At 41.6% G+C, this 27630-nt stretch overlaps 2 protein-coding genes across 3 annotated transcripts; both read right to left on the reverse strand.

Annotated features, from left to right (window-relative positions):
- Window positions 1-930: 930 nt before the first annotated feature.
- On the reverse strand, window positions 931-10184 carry lpar3 (lysophosphatidic acid receptor 3). Of its 2 annotated transcripts, none has more exons than XM_041935832.1 (3): window positions 10058-10184; window positions 8226-8980; window positions 931-5016 (listed from the first exon to the last, which is right to left on the reverse strand). In XM_041935832.1, exons 2-3 carry the CDS (start codon window positions 8965-8967, stop codon window positions 4688-4690), a joined length of 1071 nt encoding a protein of 356 aa, XP_041791766.1. In that variant the 5' UTR covers window positions 8968-8980; window positions 10058-10184; the 3' UTR covers window positions 931-4687. The 2 variants fall into 2 exon arrangements, with proteins under 2 accessions (XP_041791766.1, XP_041791767.1); XM_041935833.1 differs by having other exon boundaries at window positions 10028-10165.
- Window positions 10185-13996: 3812 nt separating this feature from the next.
- Window positions 13997-27304, reverse strand: mcoln2 (mucolipin TRP cation channel 2). The gene is made up of 14 exons (XM_041935026.1): window positions 27201-27304; window positions 26401-26554; window positions 25606-25779; window positions 24795-24951; window positions 24259-24337; window positions 24053-24149; window positions 23798-23897; window positions 23267-23379; window positions 22884-23033; window positions 21553-21654; window positions 21165-21287; window positions 17996-18202; window positions 17539-17672; window positions 13997-14452 (listed from the first exon to the last, which is right to left on the reverse strand). Exons 1-14 carry the CDS (start codon window positions 27242-27244, stop codon window positions 14416-14418), a joined length of 1671 nt encoding a protein of 556 aa, XP_041790960.1. The 5' UTR covers window positions 27245-27304; the 3' UTR covers window positions 13997-14415.
- Between the last annotated feature and the right edge of the window lie 326 nt (window positions 27305-27630).

Below are 27630 nucleotides of genomic sequence, written 5' to 3' on the forward strand. Positions count from 1 at the left end.
CGTTTCTACTGTTTTACGTCTTCTGCACGATCTGACTCCATCTATACATCCTAAATTAGTGATATTCACCAGAGTAAACTTTATTTCTATCAACTTGACGCTTAATTCGGATATTCAACCCTGGTAGACATGACCGTAGGCCCTTTATTATTAATGCACTTTATATCTTAGCAAAATGTACGTAAGTATCAAAAGTAGTACGTTTCCTGACCTGAGAAAAATTCCACCATTGTTCTCATGTATTAAGCTTTCATGTAAGATGGCCTTTATTGTCTTCCTCAAGGTAACAACTGGTATGGTGCCAACGGAAAGTATTGGCTGTTGAGGTCAAAGCTACCAGACAGTGACCTTCGGGTTCTGTACATTTTTCAGTACTATTGGCAAATACAATGTGTTTTTGTAGCGATGCTGAAATGATTGCCGACATTAATAAGCAAAATGCTTTTCTATCTAACAAAAGAAGTCAGATCAAGGAGGTTGTTAAATATTAAAAAAATGACTAAAATTGGCTAAATTATTATTTTAATCAGAGAATAACTGATCAAAGTATAATTAAACAAAACAACTTTGACCAGGCATTTAATGCAGCTTTTGATACTTAACAGTTTTGATATGTATAGTTGTACCAAGTATTGAGTGAGGATACACAGCCTTGTTCCAGGACACTCAGTACATATGTGATAAATCTTATCATAGTCACCTTTACCATATGCTGTCCTTTCCTTCTGACACTGTGTCAGCATGTGATGTGAAACTTTTGTCCCCATTTATTGGGCATAATATTGCATGTAACTTTGCAGGAAGAACCTGTCAATTCTGTACATTATACATGATTTAACTTTGAACTTGGGCTTCATCATTAGGGGTATTTATATAACATCATACCCTGTGTACTGATGAACATTTTCCATCTTTGCCTGCATGTGTTCGCCCTGAGATTAAGACCAAACCAAAAGACGGCATTTTTGAACATCTGTGAAATTTAATTGGCTTTTCAAGAATGCATAATTACAGCACAGCTGTAGAAAAAAGGCCTGCCACACCACACAGTTTACAGTTCATGTTTTTGGAAATGCAAAACCAGAGCGGCAGGCAGCAGTCACGACAGAGGGCTCTACTGCGGACACACAGTCGTCGCTACAATACAGCATGTTTTTAATGGAGGCCACATGACTTAAATCAAGTCAAACCTCAACCTGAAATATAAACTGAATGGCATTTACACCCTGAGTAGTTTTCTATGAAGAAAATGTACAGTGTTGAACAGTGTTTCTTCTGCTGTCAGTGGACAGTGGCTGTGTTTACGGGATTAAATCCTGAGTGGGATTTTACTGCATAAAAGGAATATAACATGGGATTAGAAGTGTTGTACAAGCAGGTTACCGAGCGAATGAGGGCAAAATAAAAACAGCTGTGGGTTTGTGGTTTGCAGAGAGTGAAAGGTTATGAACGATAGGCCTGCTTTTAATGCATGTTGACTTCAGTAAATTAGAGGGCAGGTTTGAAACTTTAACAGGATTCAAAGGCTTTCTGGGGACACAGAAACAGCGTGCATGTAGTATTAAACAGCACACATTTAAAAATGACTGGCTGTATACAATACGCAGTTTATGATCTGCCTAACATGTTTTAATGTTTAAATGCATTTATTCAAATAGTGGCAGTTAACCCAGCTAATCACAGAACGCTGTACTAAACGTGAACTATAATACTTTTCTGCGGTTATTTTTAATTCAGAGGAGGATCTTGTTCCGCCCACTTACGAGTCAATTGCTTTTCTCCAGCTCTTCAGCCGGTAATGTAACTGGCTGAATGGAAACTGAAGGTTACCCACTAATTGGCCTGACCAGAGTAAATCATCCTGAAGTGGCAGCTCTTGAGAACCAGAAATCTAAAGCACGGTTCATCATCAACTGCTCACTGCAGTACAAGTCATGTCAGAGGAGCGTCAGATAATCCTTTCAGCGTTTTGTTTGTTAGTGCACTAACATCTCTGCTGCAGTGTCATCAGAGGTTTTCAAACAGTTTTCAGTTAGCGACAGTTATTTTCATTCAAATTCAGGAGACAATCTGACTCAGTCAAACAGGATTTACGAGTAATCTTATGGTTTGGTTTGGCTAACGTAGGTGCCAAGTGGGCGGTGTGTGCAAAAGTTAAAAAAGCTGCAGCCACTCTACCGCGGTGAGGCCAAACTAAGTGCTAACATCAGCATGCTAAGATACAAACAATCACATTGTTAGCATGCTCATGTTTACTTTATTGGCCATCTTAATTTAGGATGTTAGCATGCTAAGATTTCCTACTACACACAAAATACAGCTGATGGAAATCTGCCTGGTTTTGCAAGTGTGTGGTCCTGAACTAAAGTACTAAACATTTCAAATTAAAATTAAAAATTTGACCTGATAATGGCACTGGAGGAAAAGTGAGGGGAAAGTTATTGAGCAATATGAATGTCTAAATCAAATTTTATGGTAATCCATCTAATAATTAGATAGACATTTCACTCAAAACCACAAATGTTACCTCATAGTGGTAACAGTGGAAAAGTCAGTCAGTGACAAATCTCAGAACACACTGGCTATCGTCTGATTAGCAACTGGAGATGTGAAAATGACACTTTTTTAAAATCTCTTTAAACAGATATCTGCATATGAATGCAGACAAAAAAATAATAAACAGCTAAATCACCATCAGATGACAGCCGATGAGGTCTAAGATTGCATTTTGGCCAGTGCATTGCACCTGTTCCAGACTGTCTACCTGCATACCAAAGCCAGCTCAAATGTGATTGGTCAATACCAGTCGGACTACAACGGAAACCAGAATGCTTCCCATATGAAAAACTTGTCCCTCACCTACAGATTATGCAGACATGCTGTTTTATAGACATTTGTCGATCACTATTTGTCTGAGAATATGTACAAAATGTCGGGCCAATCTATTTGGTATATTGAAAGATCAGGGCGACACTGACGTCATAAAGATGAGGAAGTGGATCATGAATGTCTGTACAGAATTTGATGCCAATCCAATCAGTAGTTATGATATTTTAGTCTGGACCAAAGCGGTGGACTGACCAACCAATCGACAAACATTGCCATGAACCCATTAAATATATGGTCTTTGTAATGTTTTTAATTAAGTATATGTCTAAAGGGGTTAGAAAATTAACACAATCTGTTTTATTCATGTTTTATGCAGGCGTCTCTGACTTTTTTGGAATCAGGGTGTGGCAGCAAGAAAAGGTGTAGCTGCAGAAATTAACCTCAATATTAAACTCTGCTTGCTCTTTTAGTATCATGTCATTTTATCAGGAACAAACATATTGTACACATTATCACATTTGATGTTTGACAATAAAAATAACATGAAATTCCAAAAAGCTGCTACTTCGCAAAAAGAGTCAATTTTTATGATTTTAAAAGGCCGTCGGTTTAAAAGTCTCACACACACGCACACACACACAAGTTCACACCACTCTCATACACTCCCAAGATACGTAAAAACAGAACAGCTTTAATGATGTCATGTCCTTTACAGCAGGAGTGGCATAAATACTGTACAGCAGGTTGAAGAAGAGTCATCTGAAACCCGTAGGGGTGGGGTGGGGGTAGTTAGTCTATTCAGTCGTATCCTCTTCGCTTCCTGCAGGTACTCAGTGTCTGCTGAACCTCCAGCATACCTCCAGTGTGTCGCAATGATTGTAAACCCCCGCCCTGTCAGGTGAACAGCTGTTTCGTCAGAGCCACAGCAGCCATTCACTGAGCTGAAGCGGATGTGTTAAAATGCTGCAGGGTGAACAAGTTTGCCTCCGTGAGGTGCTGCAGGCAGGAGTTTGTTCAGGTGAACTTATAAAAGACGACAGAGGGGACAAGAAAGGAGCGACCCACTTATCTTTTCCCCAGAGGTTAACCTGCTTAACATATGAAAGCAGGGTGTGAACTGACTTAAAACTGGTTGACATTACTTCACCTCTTCCTGAAAGCCTCTCACAGGATGAAGAAGTAGACACATAGCACAGCACTTTACAGTATACTTAGGTTTAAAACCAGGAAATAATCTTTAAAACTGTGCCCCAAGCAAATCTACAGTTTTATAGTACCTGATTCTAAACAAGTTATATTTCTTAACTCGATCATGCATTGCAGCATTGCTTCCCTAGAAGCTGCACAGGAAGTAAATCTACAGCATAAGTGATGTACAGAAATATACACTAGGGAGAAAGAAAAGCCACCCTTTGCATGATTTTTACCCTTTTTGGAGGTAAAAGTAGAAATGTACCGCTGTGTACTTTATACTGTGTTCTTTCTTCAGCCATTGGAGAGCAGTATGATCCAAGTTTAAATAGCCCACAGGAATGTGAAGAGGAAGACACAAAGAGCAGGATGAAACAGCAACAGGAATCTCCCATTATACACAAACAGGAGTTAAGTGTCCAAAAATGGTAAAATCCTGTAAAAACTGACAAAGCACATCTTTGCATCTGTCATGGTAGCAGTGCATCATGGTCTCTTCTCTCCATCTCACCACAACCCCAGCTCTGCACTGGAGCAGCTGGCTTGCAGTGTATCTTCCAGAAAGTCCTTAAAATCAGAGAACGACCCCCGGAGAGACAGCGACGTAGTTTCTCTTTCAAGTCAACTCCAATCTGCATCTTTGACAGAAGCTTAACAAGTTCCATTTTCAGGTCTTGAGTATGCCCTGATCGTCATTTTTTGTCTCCTCTGAGGGAAGCTGACTGTTGCCCGTGTCCTGAGCGGAGCTGAGCGGCCTGGCGTTGGCCTTCGTCGACCGCTGCCGTCGTGTGCCGTTCCCAATGCAGCGCAGGAGGTTCTTGAACGTTGTCCACATTTCCTCGTCCTTGTAGGAGTAGATGCAGGGGTTCATGACGGAGTTGAGGACAGCCAGGAGCAGCAGCCAGCGTTTTAATTTCATGACTTTACAACTCGTACAGTTGAGGCCGTCCAGCAGCAGGACCACCAGGCCGGGAGTCCAGCAGATCACAAAGGCCCCTTCAGAAGAAAATACAGCCAATCAAACACTAGTTGTTGTAACAATTATATGTAACACTTGAATGTACAACAAATAATTTGGGGATGTCAGGTTGAGAGCACACAATATTATACACAATAGCACTGTATTGTGTAGTGAAAATCCACAGTTTACAGTTTAAACCTGCAGCTGAAGGATAATCAGACCCACCTTAAAGGATCCATTAGTTCAAAGTGGGCTCACAACCTGGAAACCTAATGTTTCAATGCATTCATGCAACGTACCATATTATTTGGGATGTGTAAAGCATTGACGAGTACTCTATCAACCATCAATAATCCTGAGTAACAACTTAAAATCCCTTTGCAAGAAATCCTTAAGTTATTCTTGCACTCACACAGTGAAATTTAACTGCCAGGTACAGACAGTTACCTACAGGGGGCCGTTTAGCTGAAGTGTCATAGGGTTGGGGATCGTACACACTACTTAAGGCCAGGTTTTAATGAAGGCTATATCTAATGATTGTCATTATTGATTCTTCTGTTTTCAAGTTTTTCTAAGCAACAGTATAAAACCCGGAGATGTTAAATTTACAATTCAGTGAAAAATCACATTTGAAAACCTGGTAGCTGAGAATTTTTGCCTTTTTTTTTGCTTGACATTTTTCGTTTTAATACCACAACTAAATGATGTTTCCCCCAGGCCCCTAATTGTTCAGATGGGTATTCACCCATTCTAGCACCATTACAACAAGCAGACACAGGTTGGGAATACAATGCCATTATTGTGTCAAATACTTAATACCGTGTGTTTAGTACACAATATGGTCGGTAACAGGGCCACTGAAGCAGCAAATTAACCATCTCTTTCAAACATGTTTGGGCACAAAACAGAGCTACGAAGAGATTTCTGGAACTAAAGGGGAGCCACAAGCAGCAACTTGTCTACCGACAGTAATGTTGACACTACCTGCATCTCTACAGCTTCATTACATCCTGCAGAGCAAAAACAAGCACTGTTTCCTGCAGCTCTCTGTCTCTTTGTCTCACACACACACACACAAGCATGTGCACACAGACACAAGTGTTGATTTCAGTTTTTATGTCTTTCACTGTTCTAGGGCCTAAAAGTGAACACATTTGCCACATTTGTAAAGCGAATTTCCATTTTTAATAGTACTTCCTCTTGTCTTTAATGGCCCACATGTTCAAAATAAGTGAACTGAACTGAAATGGAGTGCGAGCCAATTAAATGGTCCGCCTCCATTGGCAGTTTTTGATGCACTGAAAAAGTGGACTTTCTTCCCCTTTAATGTCTGACAAAGAAAAAAAACAGAGGGTTTTAGTGACACATGTTTCACGCACATGTTCCTTCTCTCATTCGACGATGGTGGTTGCACTGAGAGAATGAAAACAAGAGCTGAATCTGCATAGTTTGAAGCTTTACTTAACAAACAGGCTCTCAGACAGACTCCAGCTGTCAGCTATTAAATTATATATTTTACCAAACAAGTGCCATGAAGAGTGAAGCGCAAATGTGAAAGAGAATTCCTTAAACTTTATTTGTTAGACATTCACGCCAGTAAATCAGTGATTAAAGAGCATATTAACACATGCTGTACATTACACACCTATGCATTTGTTCTTCACGTCTTAAACAAGCACCAGCGACAATGTCCAAATGTATCCAACGCTTACGCTCTCATTTATCGTTTGTTGTAACAAAGCATGTGTGGGTTTAAGTGTCCCTGAACTGGTTTGCCCAGTTGAGATTTCCGCCTCAGCAGACTTCTTTTTACCTAGAACAAGAGTTAACAGCTTTTTCCTGCCTAACATATCCCATGATTGTCCTTGACCTTACTGTATGTCTTAAGATTTCCTTCCTTTTCCCCTGAGATATCGCTACTACGTTCTTTGCACCACCTATTACATGAGTGTGTCAGGCACTTCTCTGTAATCTTGACCAGGAATTTAGGAATGACACTTGTGTAATACAACTTCCACAAGCTCAAGGGAACTCTGCACGCATGTGAAAGCAATTGACAGAATCCTTTTTGTTTTTTCTGGATGGGTGGAGAGAAGGGGATGTTCATTGAAGGACGGTACGCCACACAGGCTGAGGAGCGGTGTCCTTGCAGGGAGAGATAATTACACAGCAGTCGGGAATAAAAAGTGTGTGCAGAGAGGCAGACGGCTCCTACGCTACATCGTGTATCGAGCCATCTGGCCGGGCACGCAAAGTTCCCGAAGAGACAAAGAACAATGACAGACCTTTATCCTGCAGGGCAACCACAAAAAAAAAAAAATCACTACAACCATCTCATGCATGTTTTTATCTGGATGACTGTATGAGGCGCGCATTAAAAGAGAAACTGAGCGCATTAAACACTCAGATGAACTCATCTGACCTGCAGGTTTATCTGAAATGCGTCAGTCTCACCAAAATTCCTGACTGTATGGAAACTCATTGTGTACAATATGTGTTAAACCTGCATGAGAATATGTATTTAACACCCTATTTTTGTTCTCCAGTTGAATATACTGGTGCAGTCCTATTGCTCCATTTTAAAGGAAAGCTTTCCTACTCAATAGAATAGAGCAGTGCCGCAAACATGACAATACAATTCAGAAATTAGACAATGAACTGAAAAGGGATTGCTTAAAAGTTGATAATTAATTGTTGAAGGAATTTACAGCTGAAAAATTCCAAAATCTCCAGTTCCAGCTTCTCAAACAGAGCATTTTTCTTTTGGGTTTTTGACCGTTGGTTGGACAAAACAAGATATTTAGAGAGGTCCCTTTCAGCTCTGGATAATAGATCTTCACATTTCACAGACAGAATGATTGATCCATTAGGCAAATGATTAAATGACGGAGTAAGAAAGAGTGGATTAATGAGTTTTCAAGCCGCTGGGCAGAAAACAAAGTCATAAAAAGCTGACTTTGAAGTGGCCAATGGAACTTTTTTTTGCTTATGCTTTCATTTGCAACTCCCCAAATCTACTGACGAGCACTCAGCACGTTTACTGGAAGCATAAGGGTTTGTGTTATTATGCTCAAGGTCTTAACTCTTATCAGGAAAACAGAGGTTACAATCCAGCAGTGACTCAGAAAAAAAGACAGCTGTACAGCTCAAGCCCTTACACCTGACTAATGCTGGAAATGTCTCTGACTCACTCTGGTATCACAAATGATGGTGGACAGACATTTGTTTTACGACAAGCACCTACCAAGCACAACCATCACCGTCTTGATGAGCTTGATGGGCGTCCTCTTGCGGTTGATGGAGCCGCTGGTGTGTGGCATCAGCACCGACGTCTTCTGCTTGACGTAGGTGTAGATCCTCATGTAGATGGCCACCATCACCAGGAACACCACCAGGTTAGACACGGACCAGAAGATCAGGTAGCTCCTGCTGAAGATGGGAGCCAGCTGGGAGCAGTCGCGCAGGTTACAGATGCAGTTCCAGCCCAGGCTCGGCACAGCCCCCATGAAGATGGAGATCGCCCACACCAGCACGATCAGCAGGGTCACCCTCCTCTTCGTCAGGTTGCTGTGGACTTTCCAGTTCATGACGGAGATGTAGCGCTCCAGAGCAATTACCAGCAGGTTAGCCAGCGAGGCTGAGAGACTGATGTCCAGAAGTCCTTGACGGACGAAATATCCTTTAACCGTAAGTTTCCGTGACACCTCGCCCGTGTTAAACATGAGGTACACGTAGGCTATGCCGGCCAGGAAGTCCGAGGCGGCGAGGTTGGCGAGAAGATAGTAGAAAGGGTAGTGAAACCTCTTGTTGGTGATGACAGCAGCGATGACCATGGCGTTGGAGACCAGGATGAAACAGCAGAAGAGAGAGCCCACCACCTGCACCAGGATGAGCTGGGCCTTGTCCCATTTATCATCAGCACCGCTGTTGTTGTAGAAGAAGCCCATGGACTGATCATAATGACAGCTGAGGTTCTGCTGGGCCATTTTAGAGGTCAGACTGCGAAATGAGAATGAGAAAACATTAGGAGCTAGAACCATGTATCAGTGATTTATCAGTTTGAGAAGAGCTAAAATTATAAGGTGACTTATTGGTCAGTCGATGGACAGAAGTTCCTGCTTCTCAAATGAGGATTTGCTGACTTCTATGTCTTATGTGATTTAAGTGGATTCTGGACTATTGTTTGGACAAAACAAGACATTTGAAGACATCACCTTGGTTTCTGGGGAATTAGGATTGTGAAAAATCTTTCTTCCGACATTAATCTAATAATCGAGACAGGTCAGTGCATAGATAAGTGCATAATAAAATTTCCCAAAGTGACACGTTCACAATACTAACTTTGTTCAACCAGTAGTACAATATTCAAAGTTATTCAAAATAAGAGCAGCAAATCCTCACATTAGTGATGCTGGAAGAGTTCTTGCCAATCAATGTTCTGTCAGTCGACTAATTGATTAACCGACTTCAGCTATACTCACATATGTAGTTCAATTTATAACAAAACATCATGTATGATAAGATCTGCGTATGTTTTGTCTTTAAAAATCTTAATCTGTAAACTGAAAAATTTCCCTGTGGTGGACAAGAAAGGGACAAGAAGAAGAAAAGACTCACAGTGAAAGTACTTCAGATTTGTAGTAATAATACACTCAACCACTGGGAATTCACTCCAAAGGCAACCCCCAAAAGCCATTTACTGCAAGAAACTGCTTTCAATAAAACTGAACATAACAATAAGAGCCGATAACGAGAATACTAACAACAGAATGAGAGCCAAAACAATAAGAATCGATTAATCGAGTCATGACTTTTCTACCTGTACAAACAAAGCGCTACAGATGCTAGATTTTCAACGCAATGCGGTCTAAAGTACAGATTTCCTCCTTTATTATGCAATTAACTTTACTACAACCTGTCCGACAACAGCCAATAAAGGATGAGGAATTCCCACAGGAGGGAGTGACAAAGAGAAACAAGCTGGAGCAGAGAGCAGGACACAAAATACCAAACAAATAAGACCAAACATAATCCCAAAAGAGTTACCTGGAACAACGACGAGCCAGGTGATCTTACCTGTGGTCACGGGCTGCCGGTGATGCGTCAGAAGGCTACAAGTTGCGAAACATTCCGTGCCGGGTTAATGAGCATGTTTCCCTGCAGCGGAGGACCGACGGAAGTGACAGCGGCGCGCGAGACGAGCGAGTGAAGGAAGGACAGACGAACGCGCTCACTTTGAGGCTGCGGCTCGGTGACGTAGAGGGCGTGTGCCGCCCAGCCTCACGCGCGAATTCCTCCGGGTGACCGCACGAGGCGAAAAGACGGGTCCGCGCAGTGAGGAAGGGACCTGGAGGCGCACCGGGTCAGTGCTTCACCTGCCTCTGAAGTGATGTATTTGATTTATTCTACCCAGAATCAATACACTGTTGTAGCGGCGGCTGGTTTATTTTCTACTTGTGAAAGTCCAAACTGTTTAGTTCATGTGGAGAAACGTGTGTTTGTCCACTTTTCTCCACTTTGCTTGAGTATTTCCATTTTTAGATACCTTATACCTCTACTCCACTACATTTCAGTACTTTTTACTCCACAGCATTTACTTGAAAGCTGGAGTAAGTAGTTACTTTTCAGATTAAGATCTGAATTAAAAAACATACACAGAGGCTTATAAAAGATGTTGTTATTGAGGTACTGATAGTCTGGTAAGGGGCTCCTGTGAGATGTTAGCAGTTGGAGATCACCATCATCATCATCATTTCCCCTCTAAATTTTTCAACTAGTTTAATATTATTTACTGTTTGAGGCCCAGTGAGGTAAAATATACACATTTATGTACACAAATTAAGTGGTTGAAAGTAGCTCCACCTCAACAAGTTATAACAGTAAAATCCTTCTTACTTTTCTTGATAATTTTTTTTTTCTTGATAAAAATTTGACACGAGGGCCAGGTTTTCTGCATAATGAGTACTAATACTTTTGATACTTAAAGAACAGTCTGCTGGTAATATTATCCACTGATGTACTGCAGTTGGATTTTGAATGCAGGACTTTTAATTGTAATGGAGTATTTTTATGTCTTGGTCATTTTTACACAAGTAAAAGGATGAGTTCTTCTTCCACCACTGAGAATTACCCCCCCCCCCTTGAACACTGAGCATGAACATGGTGAAGTTTATCTGTTGGGGCCCCAAAAATTCGGTGTTTGACCCCTATGCTGACCAAACACAGTGCCCACCCTCTTCTGTACAATTGAAGCTGTAAGTTTATGTACACTCATGTTGAAGTCATTAAAACTCTTTTTTTTTTTACTTTAATTTTTTAACCACTCCACAGATCTCATGTTAAGAAAATGTACTGAAAATCTACTCTAATTATTGATAACAGATTACTTCACTTATAATTCACTCCATCACAACCCCTGAGGGTCAGAAGTTTACACACACTAAGTTAACAGCTTGGTAAATTCCAGCTTTTCAAGCTTCTGACATCCTTTGAGTCAGTTGGAGGTGTACCTGTGGATATATTTTAAGGACTACCTTCAAAGTCATCATGGGAAAATCAAAAGCAATCAGCAAATGCTTCAGAAAAAAAAGTCTGGTTCATCTGTGGGAGCCACGGCTGCAAAACTGCTATAAAAAGTCAGACTACGGTTTGCAACTGCACATGAGGACAAAGATCTTATTTTTGGAGAAATGTCCTCTGGTCTGATGAAACAATGAACTGTTTGGCCATAACGACCATTGTTATGTTTGGAGGAAAGCTGATAAAGAACATCATCCCGACCGTGAAGCACAGTGGTGGCAGCATTATGCTGCAGGAGCGACTGGTGCACATCACAAAATAGATGGCATCATGAGGAAGGGAGATTATGGGGACGCATTAAAGCAACATCTGGGCCAGGAGGTTAAAGCATGGTCGCAAATGGGTCTTTCAAATGGTCAGTGACACCAATCATACATCCATAGTCAAGGCAAAATAGCTTATGGATGATAAAGTCAGTCCAACAGAACATTTGTGGGCAGAGCTGAGAAAGCGCTCGTGAGCACGGAGGCCTACAAACCTGGTTCAGTTCTGTCAGCAGGAATGAGCCAAAAGTCCACCAACTTATTGTGAGAGGTTTGAGGACGGCCACCTGCAACATCTGACCCAAGTTAAACAATTTAAAGGCAGTGCTTCCAAACTCTAAGTGCATGTAAACATCTGACCCTCTGGGGGCGTGATGAGAGAAATAAAAATCATTCTCTCTACAGTTATTCTGACATTTAACAATCTTAAAATAATAAGACGGGGAATGTTTGCTGACATTAAATGTCAGGAACTGTGAGAAAGTTTAACTGTACTTGACCAAAGGTGAAAGTAAACTTCTGACTTCAGCTGTATGCGTCCTGTTTGTCTCCTCCATGATCCCATTAAGAACAAGGCACAAGGCAGACTGGCTGCTCCATTACTTGCCCAGAGACAGTGAAACCCAAGCAGCGCTCCTGTTTTCTCTGTTAAATTGGTTTGAGGTAATTTGGGGCACCAGGAGGTCTGGAGCCCTGCTTCGCCATTTTCCTGCTTTGCTCAGTTGGTAGTCCATCACGCAATATCAATTCAGGTCAGTTTTCTCTCCGATGTTTTCACCCTGTTTCACAAAAGTTCAGCGCAAATTCAGAAGCATTCTGAACTGTCCTGAAGGTGTGGACTCCCCTTTAAATTAAAAGTTAGAATTGCCCATGTGTTCATATGAAAATCCCAAGTCATTGCTGTGTTCAATGCTCACTCATCTTTTGAGACAGCACACACGCATATTGACATTTGTTATTAGCCTACATTGTGTTAAAAAGTTAGAGGGATGTTTGTTGATCCAATCTAAACATCTGTTTGCAGTGTAAATCCTTGCAGTGAATATCCTGCTCGACTTAGTTTGCTCTGGTCTCAGTTCTGACTTGAACTCATATCTCTGAAATCAAATGTTAGTCATATATGGGCTATATTGCCACATTGGAAAAATACGCTGTGCGGCGGCACTTAATGACGTATCGTCTCATTAGCAGGTCTCACACAAACCACCTCTGCCTCAGGCATTTTGTCACATCCAGGCTTAAATTAGTCAAAAGGTTATTTTGGATGACATTCAAATAAAGCAGCCCCACTGGATGACCAAGGTCTCGCTATAGAGAAGTCCTTCAGTTTGATCCGGCTTGTCGTTGGGGTTCAAGTAAACACATTCCTTTGATTTTATCGAGTTAAAAGCACAGTAATCACGCTCTGGGTGAGAAGTCGTGCTCCGGCTTGTCTCAAGTCTGAACCTGCTGGTAGATTGGATGACGATGCTGACTCATGCTGGAGTTCTGGTGTTGTCATTCAAAAACTCCCCTCTTACTCAATCTCCAAGCACTAAAAGTTTTATGCAAATGAGAGAAACCTTTGGAGCACAGAAGAAACCTGTTGTACTGTAATGTTGTTAATTCCCATTAGAGCTGATATTATGTTGACCATGTAAAAAATCCAATTACAAGCCCAATTAAAAAAAAAAGTTGCAAAACATAAATAAAAATGCTGTGTTCACTGACAGCAGCAGTTCTACAAAGCGTTCCTGAGCCCATGTAGCAATCTACCTTTACACAATCATGTGTTCACAAAGTGGTGAACCTCACTCCATCCTCGCTTGAGAACGACTGAGCCTTTCCAGGATGCTCCTTTCATACCCAATCATGATACTATCACCTGTTACCAATCGACCTGTTTACCTGCATAATGTTCTAAACAGGTGTTTTTAGAGCATTCCACACCTTACAAAAATCAATGTAGTTGATGAGGTAAAACATTACATATATTGTGTTTTTACTGTTTTCAATTGAGTATATTTTAAAGATGATTAGCAAAAGTTAGCAAAGTTTTAAACAGTGTTTTTTGGAAGTGGAGGTTCCAGTCTACAGCTTCAACTGCTTACTTGTAATCTGCTGTCTGACTCAAATTTTGAAAGAAAAGCTGAATGTGCACACTTGCATAAAAGAAGGGAAACATTTAACAATATCCAATTAAAAAAATTAGCTTTACTGCAATCTTTACGACAACATTGGACAAATAAATTACATTTAGTACTTGCACAATGTTGCATAGCACCAGTGTTTGCACCAGCAGTGAAATGCACAAAACACTGAATCCAGTTCTTTGGCAACGAAATGCATGTGCAGACCTTAAGAAGGCCCTGTAAACTTCTCACCAGCACCCTGAGCTCCAACGGATAACTGTCACGAAACCTTTCTGTTCCAGTTCTTAAGCTCGAGCTGCACTTTCATGTCCGACAGAGGGAACTTGTTCGGTGTTTCATATTGCACTTCACAGAATCTTTCTCCTGGATCAGCACCGATCACTGAGTCACTGCATCTTTATCAGACGTGAGAAGTCCTGTTTCCAGCGTCCTCCACCTCCCTGAACCAGTGGGACAGCTGTCAGCTGATCAGGATGACATCGTCGTTTTCAGGAGCTCTGCAACAAAATGATCCAAAGAGAAGCGTGAGACATAACATGCTTTATACTTTAGGTCATTGATAAGGTTGGTGAATGGATGCATCAGATTTTTTTTATTCCTAGTATGTGACACCAGCCTGGATCAGGGTGAAACTACTATCCCAAACTGTTTGAGTAGTTTGTTTATAGGTGCTGCTTGTTCAGACCGGTGAGGTTTTCTTTAAACTCTTGCTGCATTATTGAACTGGCGCTGTTGGGGTAATCCCTGAGACAGTCATAGTCCACTCATCGTTGATTCCTACTATTCAAACCAGCACAAGCATGCCTCTTTTTCTCAGAGCTTAGGGTTAGGATGCAGGGTTTTGCCCTGACACAAAGAGAGGCGATGAAGGGATGCGGGAAGACTGGATTTCTGGTGAGTGTGCGTACCCGGTCTGGGAATAAATCCCTCAAACAAGCACTTTGAAAATGATAGCCTTTTCACCATGCGTCTTGAACACTTTCCTTGTGTTTGGTTGTTTACGCTCAAGAGAAACAGCCAATTATGTTCCGGTTACATTAAATCTGTAAACAATTAGATATTTTTCCTTCATCTTTAGGATCTGGAGAAGGTTTTACTGCTGGGTTGAGTTAGCAGAGAGTCTCTCTGTTCCACAAACTGCCGCAGCTGTTCGAGGATGCGAAAGCATTTCACAGAGAGAAGGAACTTCTGTCCAGTCATTCACTGGAAAGCACAACTGCCCCAACTTGAGGTTTTACTGTATTTATGCTCTGCTTCCTGTATTTATACATTGCTTCTATGCACAGCTTAGCACTCCCTTTGTCAAATCTCTTTCAAACGTTATATCCACTCTTTGGATAAGCTGCTCTTTTATACTGTGTAATCACATACAATTTATGAATCGCAGCAGATGCATTCAAGTCTTAAGACATTTATCAGGATAACATTTCTGTCGTCGTGGGGATTTGAATAACTATTTCAGTGATAGTTAACAACTCTTTTCATACTTGTCCAGTCAACATTCAAGTCACAATACTCTTGAGCCATAATACATTATTTCAACTGACAAACTTGATATATTGGGCCCAAATAACAGGTTTTGAATCCAAACGGAGGGCGACTTTTGCTCCTTAACTTGCTTTCCAAACAAGACTTAATTACTGCATAACAGCAGGAAGGGGCTAATTGCATGCAGATGAAATTTCATCCAGTAAGACATTAACATGTTTGCTGCAAGCGCTGATCTAATTTTGTGAGCACAGCAAGACAAAGATACTTGTAGAAATGAAATTTGGTCAGGTCAGAGGCTGCAAATGACTGCCATTACAGAGTCGGCGTAACTTGACAAGAGTACGCCTAATGACCAAAGGTCAGCCCAGTTCTGTGCTCATCTCCACAGAGAAGATGCATGTTCAATCATCAGCCTTGCATTACGTTAAACTATTACACATTATTACATAATGGCTCTGTAACTGAGACTAAATTTCCTTAAACACTCGGACAACCGGAGTGGGAAAACTGGATGGCTCGGTGATAGACAACTGCTGGGAAGCATGGAGCAAAGACCACAGGGTCAGAGCGTTAATGTCTGCTAAAACAATAACGATGGAAGAGCCCTGAAAGGATACGTATGTATTATAAGAAAAAGCAAAGAAAACTTTCCCATCTTTAACTGTATTCAGTTCTTTTCCACTGATTACATGACTCTGAATTATTTTTACAGTCTGTACAAACATTCGAGGCTCTGGCTTGCAGAAAATAATAGTTTGATGGCAAACACTGCGCAATTTTATATAAATTGCTACAGTAGCTGCTTTTCTGGGATAAACAACATCTTTTCGCACTCAGTCATAAAACTTATGTGGAAGGCTACAGAAACCGTGCCTGGTGTCGGTCTGCAGTTAAGTCGTTTCCTGAATAGAAACTTAATTGATCCAAAACAAGGAAATTGAATAATATATTAAAGAGTTATGCAACGTTACGGGAATCTCTCTAGATGCAGAACCAAAAGCCAAAATAACACACCGCAGTCTGGTGAAGTGCTGCTTTTGGTTGAGCTTTGCAACTTTTCTGTTTGGTAGAAACAGACAGTTAAAGAGGAAGCAATGACTTAGCAACAAGCACCAAGTCGAGCATAAACTCTACACCGTAGCTTAAAAATGGACGTGGTGAAATAAAACACAAGGAATGCCACTTATTCTTGTGAGGTGTTAGGAGATAGTTGTCAGAAATGTCATGTGATTACAAAAGGAGGATAAAGTGATACAGAATACAATATAAAACCACACACCGGGGAGCTACTGAACTCTTCCACAGGCCACATTAAAGGCAACAGGAGTTAAACTTTCACCCATGACGCTCAAATCAAGTAACTCCTAATTAACCACCACGCTTTAACAAAACTTTTCTGGCTCAATTGGCTGAGCCTTAACCGAGGCCTGTTTATTTGGGAGGCAACACAGCAAAGAGGGAGTGATGGCGGGGGGAAGGGGTGTGTGTGTGTGTATGTGGGGGGTTCTTCCCAGTGTACAGCCTCAGTTTCTCTGTAATCAGCCCATCACTGGGTGTGTCTGCATAGCTCCCACCACTAATTTCATTGCTCTCAGACCACGTAAGAGCGAGCCAAACCACAGCGTGGAGGAAACTCCGCTCCAGTCTGCTGCCTGCCTGCTGATGATAGAGATTGGCTCATAGAGAAGGAATGAGCACAAAACAGGGACGTATAGAGAAATACGACGACTTGCTGTAGCAACAAGGTGTCAGCAAAGCAAACAGCTTTCTACTGTAACTGTGTGTGGATTGTTTCTTCATTTGTTTTAAGGGATTTACTTCAAACAGGGACTGGCTGACAGACACACTGAAGTAATGTTGCTGATATTTTCTTATGAGAAATGAAACGACTATATAAAAATCTGCTTGAAAAACATGGTACATTGTTCTAGAGCTGGAACAATCGGCTAAAGCAAGAGGACAACTTGACTAAACCTGTGTGAAAGTCTAGAACTCAGTCATATTTGTACAGTGCAGCTTCCAGGTAATGTGTGTGCAGCAGGTCCTGTGAATAAATATTATTAAAAGCATCAGAACATAAACACCATCATACCGTCGGCAGCAGCAGAACGCAGACTGCCTGACATTAACGTCTGTCTGACTGCCCTCCTCTGCAGCAGAATAATCTTTCTGCTCTCTGAGGAACTTCTGCAGGTCCGTCAGCGGGAATCCGTCCTTTTGGTAGTTCTGTTAGTCAAAACACAAAGAAATGCAACAATACATAAATGCAGGCTTGTTAAGAAAGAACAACATGGAAGAAACAGGTAAGAAGAGGTCCTCAGAGCATCTCTGTACCTACACATTTTGTCACATTAAAGGGTTTAGATGTTGCCTTAAAGCTTCCCAAAATTTGCTTGCAAAATGCATCGAGACAGCTGCAGATTAATTTTCTGATATGTTCATAACAGCTGATCCCAGAGGTCACCACTCAAACAGCGAAAGGAATACTATGACATATACTATTTTCTGTTACTGAACTCGCTTTCATGACGTAGGAGGATTTTAAGTACCTTGATGGTCTCGTAGGCGTCAGTGATGAGGGCGATGAAGAGCGACAGCACCATGTAGATGAACAGGGAGATGAAGGAGTAGAGGTAAGCCCGGCTGAAGAGCCACACCAAAGTGTTTTTGTCCTTCAGCTGAGCGAAGGTGGTAAACATGTCGTCGCCGTTCACCAGGGAGAACAGACACTCCGCCACAAGACTCAGGCCCTCAAACTGAAGACAGAAGAGGAGACGTTGATTTTATGGAAGCTAGAAATGGAATAAGCAGTGAACATAGGGGCAGTGAATCAGGTTAAATCAGGGCCCTACAATTTTGCCTGAAAAATAAAGAATAATCAGTGATCAAAATTGATCTGATCCAGTAACAAGCCAAACAGTTTGGGATCCACAAGATGTAACCATGAGATTCATCCTTTGTTGCTTGCTACTAATAAACATGACATGCAAAAGTACTAAGAAGAGTGTTCAAGAAAACAAAATGTACACTCAGTTTAAAAAAAATACATCGTGCCTGTGTGCTGTGCATTTTCCAACAAGCATCTTTCACATAATTTCTGGCTTTTCACGACACTTGTACAAAACAAAAACACTGGTCCTGACAGAGATGCATCTGCAAAGAAGGGGAAGGAGGTGCAGGCTGCTGACAGAGGGATGATGGTTGATAGAGGTGGAGGACAGAAAGGTAAACAAAAAGACAGATGACTTAGAGGGAGAGCACGGACATTATGAAAGAAGTCCCTCCAGATTGTGATAGTATCTTAATACAACATCCCACTGCGACGGTATGGATCCAGGGAACGGCACTTGTAGACGTGTGGAACGGCAAGTCCGAGAACATCCTCTGTTTATCCCTTCAGTAAATACACAGAGGAGGCTGGAAGGGCTGACGGCACACTGCTGGGGACTCCCCCAGCTGCCACAATGTAAATATGTGACCCAGTATCAGTTGACTGCAGCGCTGGACACACAGGGGAACTGGAGCGTGGTTTAGTTCAGCAGCAGCACCGCAGCTCACTTTCACTTCCACTAACTACAGATGAGAAGGTAATTAATGTGATTCTAATGTTACACATAACAAACCTTCCTTCTGGGTTGGATGTGGAAACACAAGTGCATTTAACAACTAAGCATGCGCTCCATTTATGAGGTTTCCAAATGAGAATTTGTTTAAATGTAACTGTCATCAGCATCCTCGAGTAAACTGGCCCATCAAGCGCACAACAGATGAGGCCACAGCTTATTTACAGTAGTTCCTCCTCTTCAGTTTGAGATTATCAACAACCTTCCATTTGGTCAGTGAGATGTCAGCTGGCCCGCGGCTGATCTCGGCCTATCTCACATCTGTCTCTCCTACAGTACGAGCTGCCTTGTTTAGACGCCCACTGCATGCTCGGACTTCCGTAAATAATTTATCTTAACAGGCAAGGACAGCTAAACACACACGTTTTCCCTGATGGCAGCTGCTGGCCAAGGATCTCCATCTGACAGCAGTTAAAGTATCTGTTGATTTTCTGTTTTCAGAGCACACAGAAAAAGTTACCAGGTTACTTTTTCTTTCTTACTGCCCTGTTTGGTTGAAATCGCATGATGTTTATTGCAGTCTGTGCAGTTTCTGCAGTGGCGTGCAAGCTTAAAAAGGGAAGTAAACTTGCTGGTTTGGGCGGTTAAGAAAATGTTTTTCCACGGTGACCCGGGGGTTTGAGATGCTCTTCATGTAATCATTACATTCCCAGGTTGAGTCCTGCACGCGGACCTTTGTGGCATGTCGTCCCTCTTTTCGCTCCTCTGTCTCCTCTACAGGACTGGGTCCCATCACAGGGGGACACGAGGCCTTCTTCATTTTAAGGAGTGTAAGAAAACCTTTTTGAAAATATGAAGTAAGCCTATATCTCAGCATTTCAATTAACTTCAAGGGCACAGTCAAGACCTGAACACAAAACACGCTATATCCACAGAGCCTTCACTCTCTGCTAAACAGCCTCATCCTGCATTAGAAAAGCAAGCAGCTAAAAAAAACCAAAGAGCTAAAAGAACAATGGCCAAGTGTAAAGTGAGGAAAACACTTAATTTGTCAAAAAAAAAGACTATTAAGAATGTATGAAAATAAAATGTATGTATGAATGTATGAAAATACACAACACAGACAGAGAATTGTATAAAAAGTTCCTCATATCAGCAAAACTCTTCTCTGATTCAATATTCAGAGGAAATAATCTGCTCAGAATTCATACACAAACATCCTGCAGTTATTGAGTACAGTGGGTTAATTGTACAGTTTATCAGTTGTTCATTGAATATAATATGAAATATCCATAAAATAAGTCATTTAGTCAGGAGTTATCAATTTACTCAAAGGAAAAAGGTTGGGAACCACTGCTCCACACTGCTCCTCTGTCTAATCAAAGGGAAATAAATCCCCCCTAAAAAAAAAAAAAAAACACAGACAAGCACAGACAAGGCTGTGAATGTGTGTGTGTGTGTATGCACGTGTGTATATAGAAAGAACTTGTGTCCCAGTGTCAGATTTTCAAAATATGGGCTTAAAGGCAGCTGCTGTCATTGAAGCTGGAGGTTTCATGGACAGAACATATGCTGACACCTGGTGGCTGCATATTCAGCGTCCTCAAAAACCAAAAGGGCTGATGAGTTGAAGTCGCTCCTGGACGAAGGTCATTTTTACAGTTTCCTGAATTTGCAGGTCATAATGTTGCACCAGCAACTCAAAAGCTAAATAAAGAAAGTCTGCAAAGTTGCAGTTTACTCCAACTGTAAGTGAAACATTTTTTGAAAAACTAAACCAACTTTTAGAATTAAGAAACACTTTGCACACAGTTATCACAAATTCAGTATTTCCCATTATATGAATCGCACACTTAATCTATGCAGACTATTTATGATACTTGCACTGATTTTTTTTTTTATCTTGTGGTCAGTCATAGAATGTTGCTTCAACCAATTTAATTGTTGCACACTCCCTAATCATTCTTGTGGCCTCAGCAGTTCTGCAGGAATAAATAAGAGCAAAGTCAGTAAAAAGAGCCTTGATAGTTCCTCTAATTTCTCCTCGTGCATGACATAACAGCCAGTGCACTGATTCAGACCAGCAGCTGCTCCACTGTAAACTAACTTCTCCAATCTCCACATCCTCTGCTCTCAAACCGGTCGGGCCAGTTACCTTCTCGTGGTATGGTCCCAGTACGATCCACCCGCAGAAGGTGTAGCCGAGGTAGATCATGCCGGCACAGCAGCAGAAGCGCAGGACTTTGGGGAAGGCTGCTTTCATGGTTAAGATTAACACCTACACACAGAGGAAAGTATGGAGACATGAAGCATTTATTGAGCTACACATGACTCATGGAAGAACAGCTGAAGAGACGTGATCAGCGGCGGAGAGGGGGTGTAAAAAGTTAATGATTGTAATATAATGATGTAACTGGGAAGCATCCACGGTAGTTAAGCTGTACACTGTCTCAGACTCTCCTCTGCACACAGGTGATCTGGCTAACTCGCCTCAAGGTGGAGCGGAGGGAAAGGCAATGAGAGGAACAGGCTTACAGACTCACATTGTATTTCTGGAAGTATCCCAGGTACCTGATCACCCCGACCCAAACCATTAACGTGGACGTTCCCAGGAAGATACTGCACACGTCATAACTGGTGAGACTCTGCAGGAGAGAAGAAAAAACACTCAGAGAGAGAGCAGAGAAAGCAGCTGTGGCACACAACACGCAGATACGATACAGAGTTAGCGGGGGTTATATATTTAACTTACTGCTGCACAACTGTAGGTTTTATTGCAACAGATTGTAAACGGACATGACCTGCACGGATGATTTTATCAGGCCTTGAAGTGCAATGAGGAAGTGCACTGGAGGAGCACTCATTAACTAATGCGTGACATAAGGTGACATTTTTGCTTTTATAATCTCGGTTCCAAAAAAGTTGGTACACTGCATAAAACGTTAACAAGAACAGAATGATTTGTTTTTATTCATGTTCTGTTTCCGTCACAACTGTTTGGGAATCAGGGTTGTGTGTTCTAGGGTTTTAAATACAAATACCTCATTCAGGACAATCTCAGTTATGCAAGTCTAGATCTAAACTTCCCTCGTAAATAAATTCAGAAAATTTGCCTTGTTAAAAATAAATTTAAAAAAAATCTCCTGATCTACCACCACTGTCAGAAACAAAATGCGTCGTTCCATGCATCCTTATGCATTACCATCCCAATCAGATATTTAAGAAACATTTTTAATTGCATTTAATGAATCCAGTCCACCTATCAGATGTTGTTTCTTCATTCCCCTGATCGAGCTGACTTGACAGATTAAAGACGTTGGCATTTTGCAATCATCAGCAGGCATCTGACTTTTAAAAAAGGAGGAAAAGACCACGAGGAACTAAAAATATCAATGATGGCTGTGCTCCATCTAGGTGAGCCAGTTCAAAAGGCCCACTGAGGCCTTTCCTGCTTTGACGAGTGAAAATATTTGCAGTGAAAAGGGTCAATTCAAGAGGCGCGTCTCAACATCGAGAGTAATCCTCGACGGCAAACTTAAAAACTCACGACAGAAGACCAGCGGTGCTTTCCTCTCAAACAAAACCTTCAGTCAGGGGAAAGGATATGCAGGGGAAATGTTTATTTCTACTCCTGTCAAGCTCGGTGTAAACACTTAACACGGTGCCTATATAAAGGACAGAGGGCCAGGTTAAAATAAACAGATCTTTACGGCGTCGACACTGAGCCTTTTCACTCCAAAGTCCACCAGAGACTGAGACTCTCCCAGAAATATGCTTCTCAGCTGATCGACAGTTCACATGATTTAAAACCAAAGGTGGTGACATGCATTCAGAGGCAGTACACAGTAACCTTCTCTCTGTGACCTTCTCGTACCTTTGCTTGTATTTCCATCTTCAGTATGGATCCAACTATGGCCAAGAGATCGCTGACAATGACCAGCACATACCAGCCATTCAGAAACTCACCCTGGTCATCCTCACACACTTTACGGTTGTAGTTCTCATGCAAGAACCTGGAGAATCTCTGAAAATGCACAAAAAGAAAAAAAAAAGTGAATTCTGGAGAGACAGCATCAACAAAATGCCTGCAGACTGCAGAGAAGTCATCATATCGACATGTGATACTCCAATGATTAATGAATTTAAATATTTTGTGCTTATTGCGACATCTGGTTCTGAACAACCAGAAACTAAATAAAGAAATCCAGAGCAAAGACTAGAAACAAGACAGACCGATCATTAGCACGAGCAGCTGACCTGGAGCAGCCTGACAGCCAGTACGATGGAGCGGGTGCACAGCACGGCTGACGTGACGCAAACAAGAATGACGAAGCCGTCAAACACCAGAAGATAGTGTGTGTTCTTCTGAGCTGGAAAAGAGACAAGGAGAATGTGTGTGTGTGAGGGTTTATCTCTTACATAACTCCCTGACACTCAGTTCTGATAACAACAAGCTTACAGGAAAACGCCTAACTAACAGTCAGTAAAGGATACTTGCATTTTGGGGGTCACATAAGTTTGTTCTTATGCATGATTTGGTGAACATGCAATATGTAAAAAAATAAGACATAATTGCATGCATCGAAGTCTTTACAAGTACACTTTTAATTTCTGTGCTTAGTTTAAAGTATGCTTGACATATACTCTTGGAAAGTGTACTTCTGAATGAATCCGGATTTTCACTGGTGGACTTCAGGACACTTAAAGTTTGTAAAAAAGTTGTGCCCATTTAGCACATTTTTCACCGTTTAATAAAATTTCACCGTTAGGTTGATAACTGCACCTTACCCGTCCCTGATATCTTCCAGTCTCGACATGCGCTGCTCACAGAGTCCATGTCCAGGAATATTTTCACCTTTCCGCTGTGACACTGGTTGTCAAATGTTATCTAGAGATAAAGAGCAAAGAGAAGCATGTCAGTAAAATAATGCCTTGTCCACACTACGTCTCTCACAGATAAAGAGCATCAAAGTGCTCACCTGGACCTCACCTGCTTACATACAATTCATTTCATGACGAAAGCAAGCATGGCTGAAACCGTACCGTGATGTAGAAAGCGTAGCAGTCTGGTAACTCCCGTAAACGCACTGTCTGCAGGTTGATCCCGTTCAGCTGGAAGGTTACTTTGATGTCAACCAGCCTGAAAGCCAAACGGAGGATTTTAACAGACTTAGGGAGAAAGAAAATAAAAAGAAAAATGATGTGCATTAGCTGCAGCCATATACAGTACATTGATGGGTGATGAATACCTGTAAAAGTCCAGCTCAAAAAAGGATGAATTATGGGTTTTCCATTGGTTTGCAGCCTTTGGGGCGAGTGACAAACATTCTGAGAGAGAGGAGATGAACAGAGTGAGAAAACAAACACTGAGATCTTCTTTTTACAAGCGCATGCAACATTTTTACATGCGACATGACACAGGAAAAACACCTCTGTACTTCTGCTTTACAGTGAAATACAGACGCACGTTTCCACGGTGAAACACAGAGAAACACAATTACCACATGTTGTGTAATGTTGTGTCTTATCTCAGTGATGGTAAAAACTTTTAAAAGTAATGTAATGCCTGTGATGTGTGCCGAAAATTGACTGTTTTCTACATGCAGAAATTTATATTCATTTTAAACACAAACAGATAATCAAGTTTGCAACAGAAGGTGTTTTAAAGCAGGGAGAACTTCTGGGCACGACAATGAAGTGTGACTGAGATGATGACTGCCTGAGTGAGCAGCCAGTGACTTTATCGTTCAACTGATAACTGAAGAAAAGTTGTGTGTCCTCTCACCTGTCTCCAGCTGAGCGCTTATGTCATAAACCTCATTTGAGGGCTCCACACTGCCCCTGCTGTAGTACTCCTTACAGATGACGATAGGCAGCGGCTCCCTGTCTTCGTCCTCAGCGTAGCTGATGGGACCCACAGAGATCCGGCCCAGCTGACTGTACTATAAATATCAGAGGCGTCAGGTAAAACTCACCGTCTCTGGCTGATTTACATAATGTCATTGGTCAAATATTCAGAGACAGAAGAAAATGTCTTTAAATCACCTTCAGGATGTTTACATGACCATTAGCACCACAGTTTTGATCATATTTGGGACACGTGGTCATTCATACCCCCGTTAACGCAATTGTAATGATCATCAGGTGCACGTTCCTGATGGTCTGCATGCAGGTGTGTCTTGATTCTTCAAGCATAAGGACCAGTGAACGTTTCTGAGACCATGACATGATGGTCTTTATGTTTGCCTATTATGATATCCAAATCTCACTACTTGTACATGCTTTGAAAGTTTTCTTTATGGCATAATAACAGCAAAATATAAAACTAACTTAGAAACTGGGCTGCGTTCAAGTCTAGTCAGAGATAAGATAACTTCTCCTAAATACCAATTTTCAGCATGTAAATTGCGCTCATATCAAAGTCCGAACTGGGGAACAAACACGGATTCCTCAGGTCAGCAAGTGTCTGTTGTTGAAAGTAATCAAACCAAAGTTTAATGGATATATGGTGTCAGCCATAATCGATACCATCACGCAGCCACATCACTCTTTACTTTTTGACAACGGCGGTAAAAGAACAAGCAGGTTGAACTTGCCTGATCCAGCACATAGGACAGACTGTCGTGGACATCGTGCTGCGTGTACACAGCAACGCTGTAGTCGTCCTCGTCCACCCCGCTGTAGTCCTTCAGGAAGAGGTGTTTGAGGGCCATCGTGTTCTCCTCCTTATAGGACACCACCAGCTGGTTGTTGAGGCCGAACAGGACGAGCTACGGTGGAAAATTACATTTTAATGCAGATTCTTGCAGTAATTCCTCTTTAGTTTTCTAGTTTAAAGCCAAATCAGTAGCATTTTTTTATATGATGTCTCTTGAAGCACAAATATTTCTTATGTCAGTTTTTTACTTATGTAATCATTATGAAATCATTATGGACTGCATTATCTGCCATTTCCAATGACTCAATCACTCAACACTCATTTGGACTTTGCTCTCTCAACATTTTATCACAGTTTATTCAGCTCTCAGGTTAATTATTTGTTATGCTATTGTTCTTTTGAGACGTTTTTTCTGTTTTGTTTCTGCAGACTAGTGGAACAGCAGAATTATTTTCTAGTGCAACATGTGAAAAAATTAAACTACAAATTCCTTCACTGTCAGTGTTACAAGCAGCCAGCAGCAAGGGGAGCAGGACTCGGATGTATGGGTGGGGTTCACTTATTTCATCATCTTCCACTTGACAAAAACAGACTCTCAGATTATGCAGGACTCCCCGTGTTAAACAAATATCAGCACTACTTCATACTGAGGCCACACGCCTTGGACAGATTTTCTCGGGGCGGATCTTCTTTCCAGGTATTTCCTGAACTACCTTAAATCCAAGGTACATACTTGTGTGGTGATCATGATGATTTTCAGAATCTGCACCCCAAGCTTCCAGGGTATGTGCCGCCTGGCCCGGTACTTCTCACACGGGCTCATGAAGTAATACTTCAGGTCGTCTCTCAGGTTCTCCTCTTTGATGCCGTCTTGAGTCATGACAGAGCTGAAACAGAGAATCCAGCAAAATGTGTTGTCATGCAAGAGACTGAACACTAGTATCTTCCCCTGAATCTTGACTTAAGTCCAGCAGGGAGAGGCCAGAATATAGCACTCAGGGGAAAAAGAAAAAAAAAACAGAAGTGAAAGCAGTAACTTCATGATAATTTACTTGAGCAATAGTTGCGCTGTGTGCAACAGACTGGTCATCTCTTACAGGAAGAACTCCATGTCCTGAGCACACTGGCTGCATTCATGCAGCCACCTGGGTTTAAGTCCAAGGTTAGCTCAGTGAGCGCACTTTCAGTAACAGCTTGCCCACAAGCTCTTCCTTCCAAACCTCCCACTGCTCCTTTTCAGCACAGTTCTTTTGTTAAATCACACACCTTACAGGTGTTTTCAGCTCAACGTGTTGTGTTTAACACCTGCCTGGTCGTGCCAGGAGAGTTCAGCGAGTGCTGCTGTTGTTTTAGTATCAGATAACAATCTCTTGCTTATGCAAATAAGCTTTATCTTTATTTTCCGGCGACTATATCCGGTGTTTCTGTTTAGCCTACACTTTATATTTCATCATTTTATGGCTTTTTAACCCTTGTTTTAAAATGTCCAAAATAAGTTTTAACACAGGTCTTTTAAAAAAAATAATAACTTACCTAATTGAATTGCTCCTGTCCAGATATCGACCCAATAATTCCATGTTTGATCAGCCACGTGAACACACCAGTTAACCGAGCGTGCGTCTGTCAGACGGCTGACAGACACTGGGCAGCACAGACGAGTCACCTCGGCTGTCTTTTCTGTGTCAGCACGCGGCTGCCAGTCAGCCAATCAGGAAATGAGTTTCAGGCGGAGCGCAGGTTCCCAATCGAAGGTCCGGGGGCCAATCGAGGGTCACCGAGAGGATCAAATGGGTCCAGGAAAAAAAAAAAGAAAAAAGCTTCATCTCGACTGTTTTTCAATTATTGTTGAGATTGCATGAGAATGACTCTCAAAATATTCAGCTTCTATTTTTTATTATTATTTTGGCATTTTTTTAAATATTTGATTTATTTTAGGATTTAACCGTGTTTAAATACACAGAGT

This window comes from Chelmon rostratus, chromosome 4 (genome assembly GCF_017976325.1).
Source record: "Chelmon rostratus isolate fCheRos1 chromosome 4, fCheRos1.pri, whole genome shotgun sequence".
In the NCBI taxonomy this organism is placed as follows: Eukaryota; Metazoa; Chordata; class Actinopteri; order Chaetodontiformes; family Chaetodontidae; genus Chelmon; species Chelmon rostratus.

Coding starts and splice junctions, on each gene's coding strand:
- lpar3 (XM_041935832.1), bottom strand. CDS start 8,967: ATGGCCCAGCAGAACCTCAGCTGTCATTATGATCAGTCCATGGGCTTC. Junction 5,017..8,225: donor GACGGTGATGGTTGTGCTTG/GTAGGTGCTTGT, acceptor TTTCTTCTGAAG/GGGCCTTTGTGATCTGCTGG.
- mcoln2 (XM_041935026.1), bottom strand. CDS start 27,244: ATGGAATTATTGGGTCGATATCTGGACAGGAGCAATTCAATTAG. Junction 23,380..23,797: donor CTGGAAGATATCAGGGACGG/GTAAGGTGCAGT, acceptor TCTCTTTTCCAG/CTCAGAAGAACACACACTAT. Junction 14,453..17,538: donor GCGTTCTGCTGCTGCCGACG/GTATGATGGTGT, acceptor ATTTTGTTGCAG/AGCTCCTGAAAACGACGATG.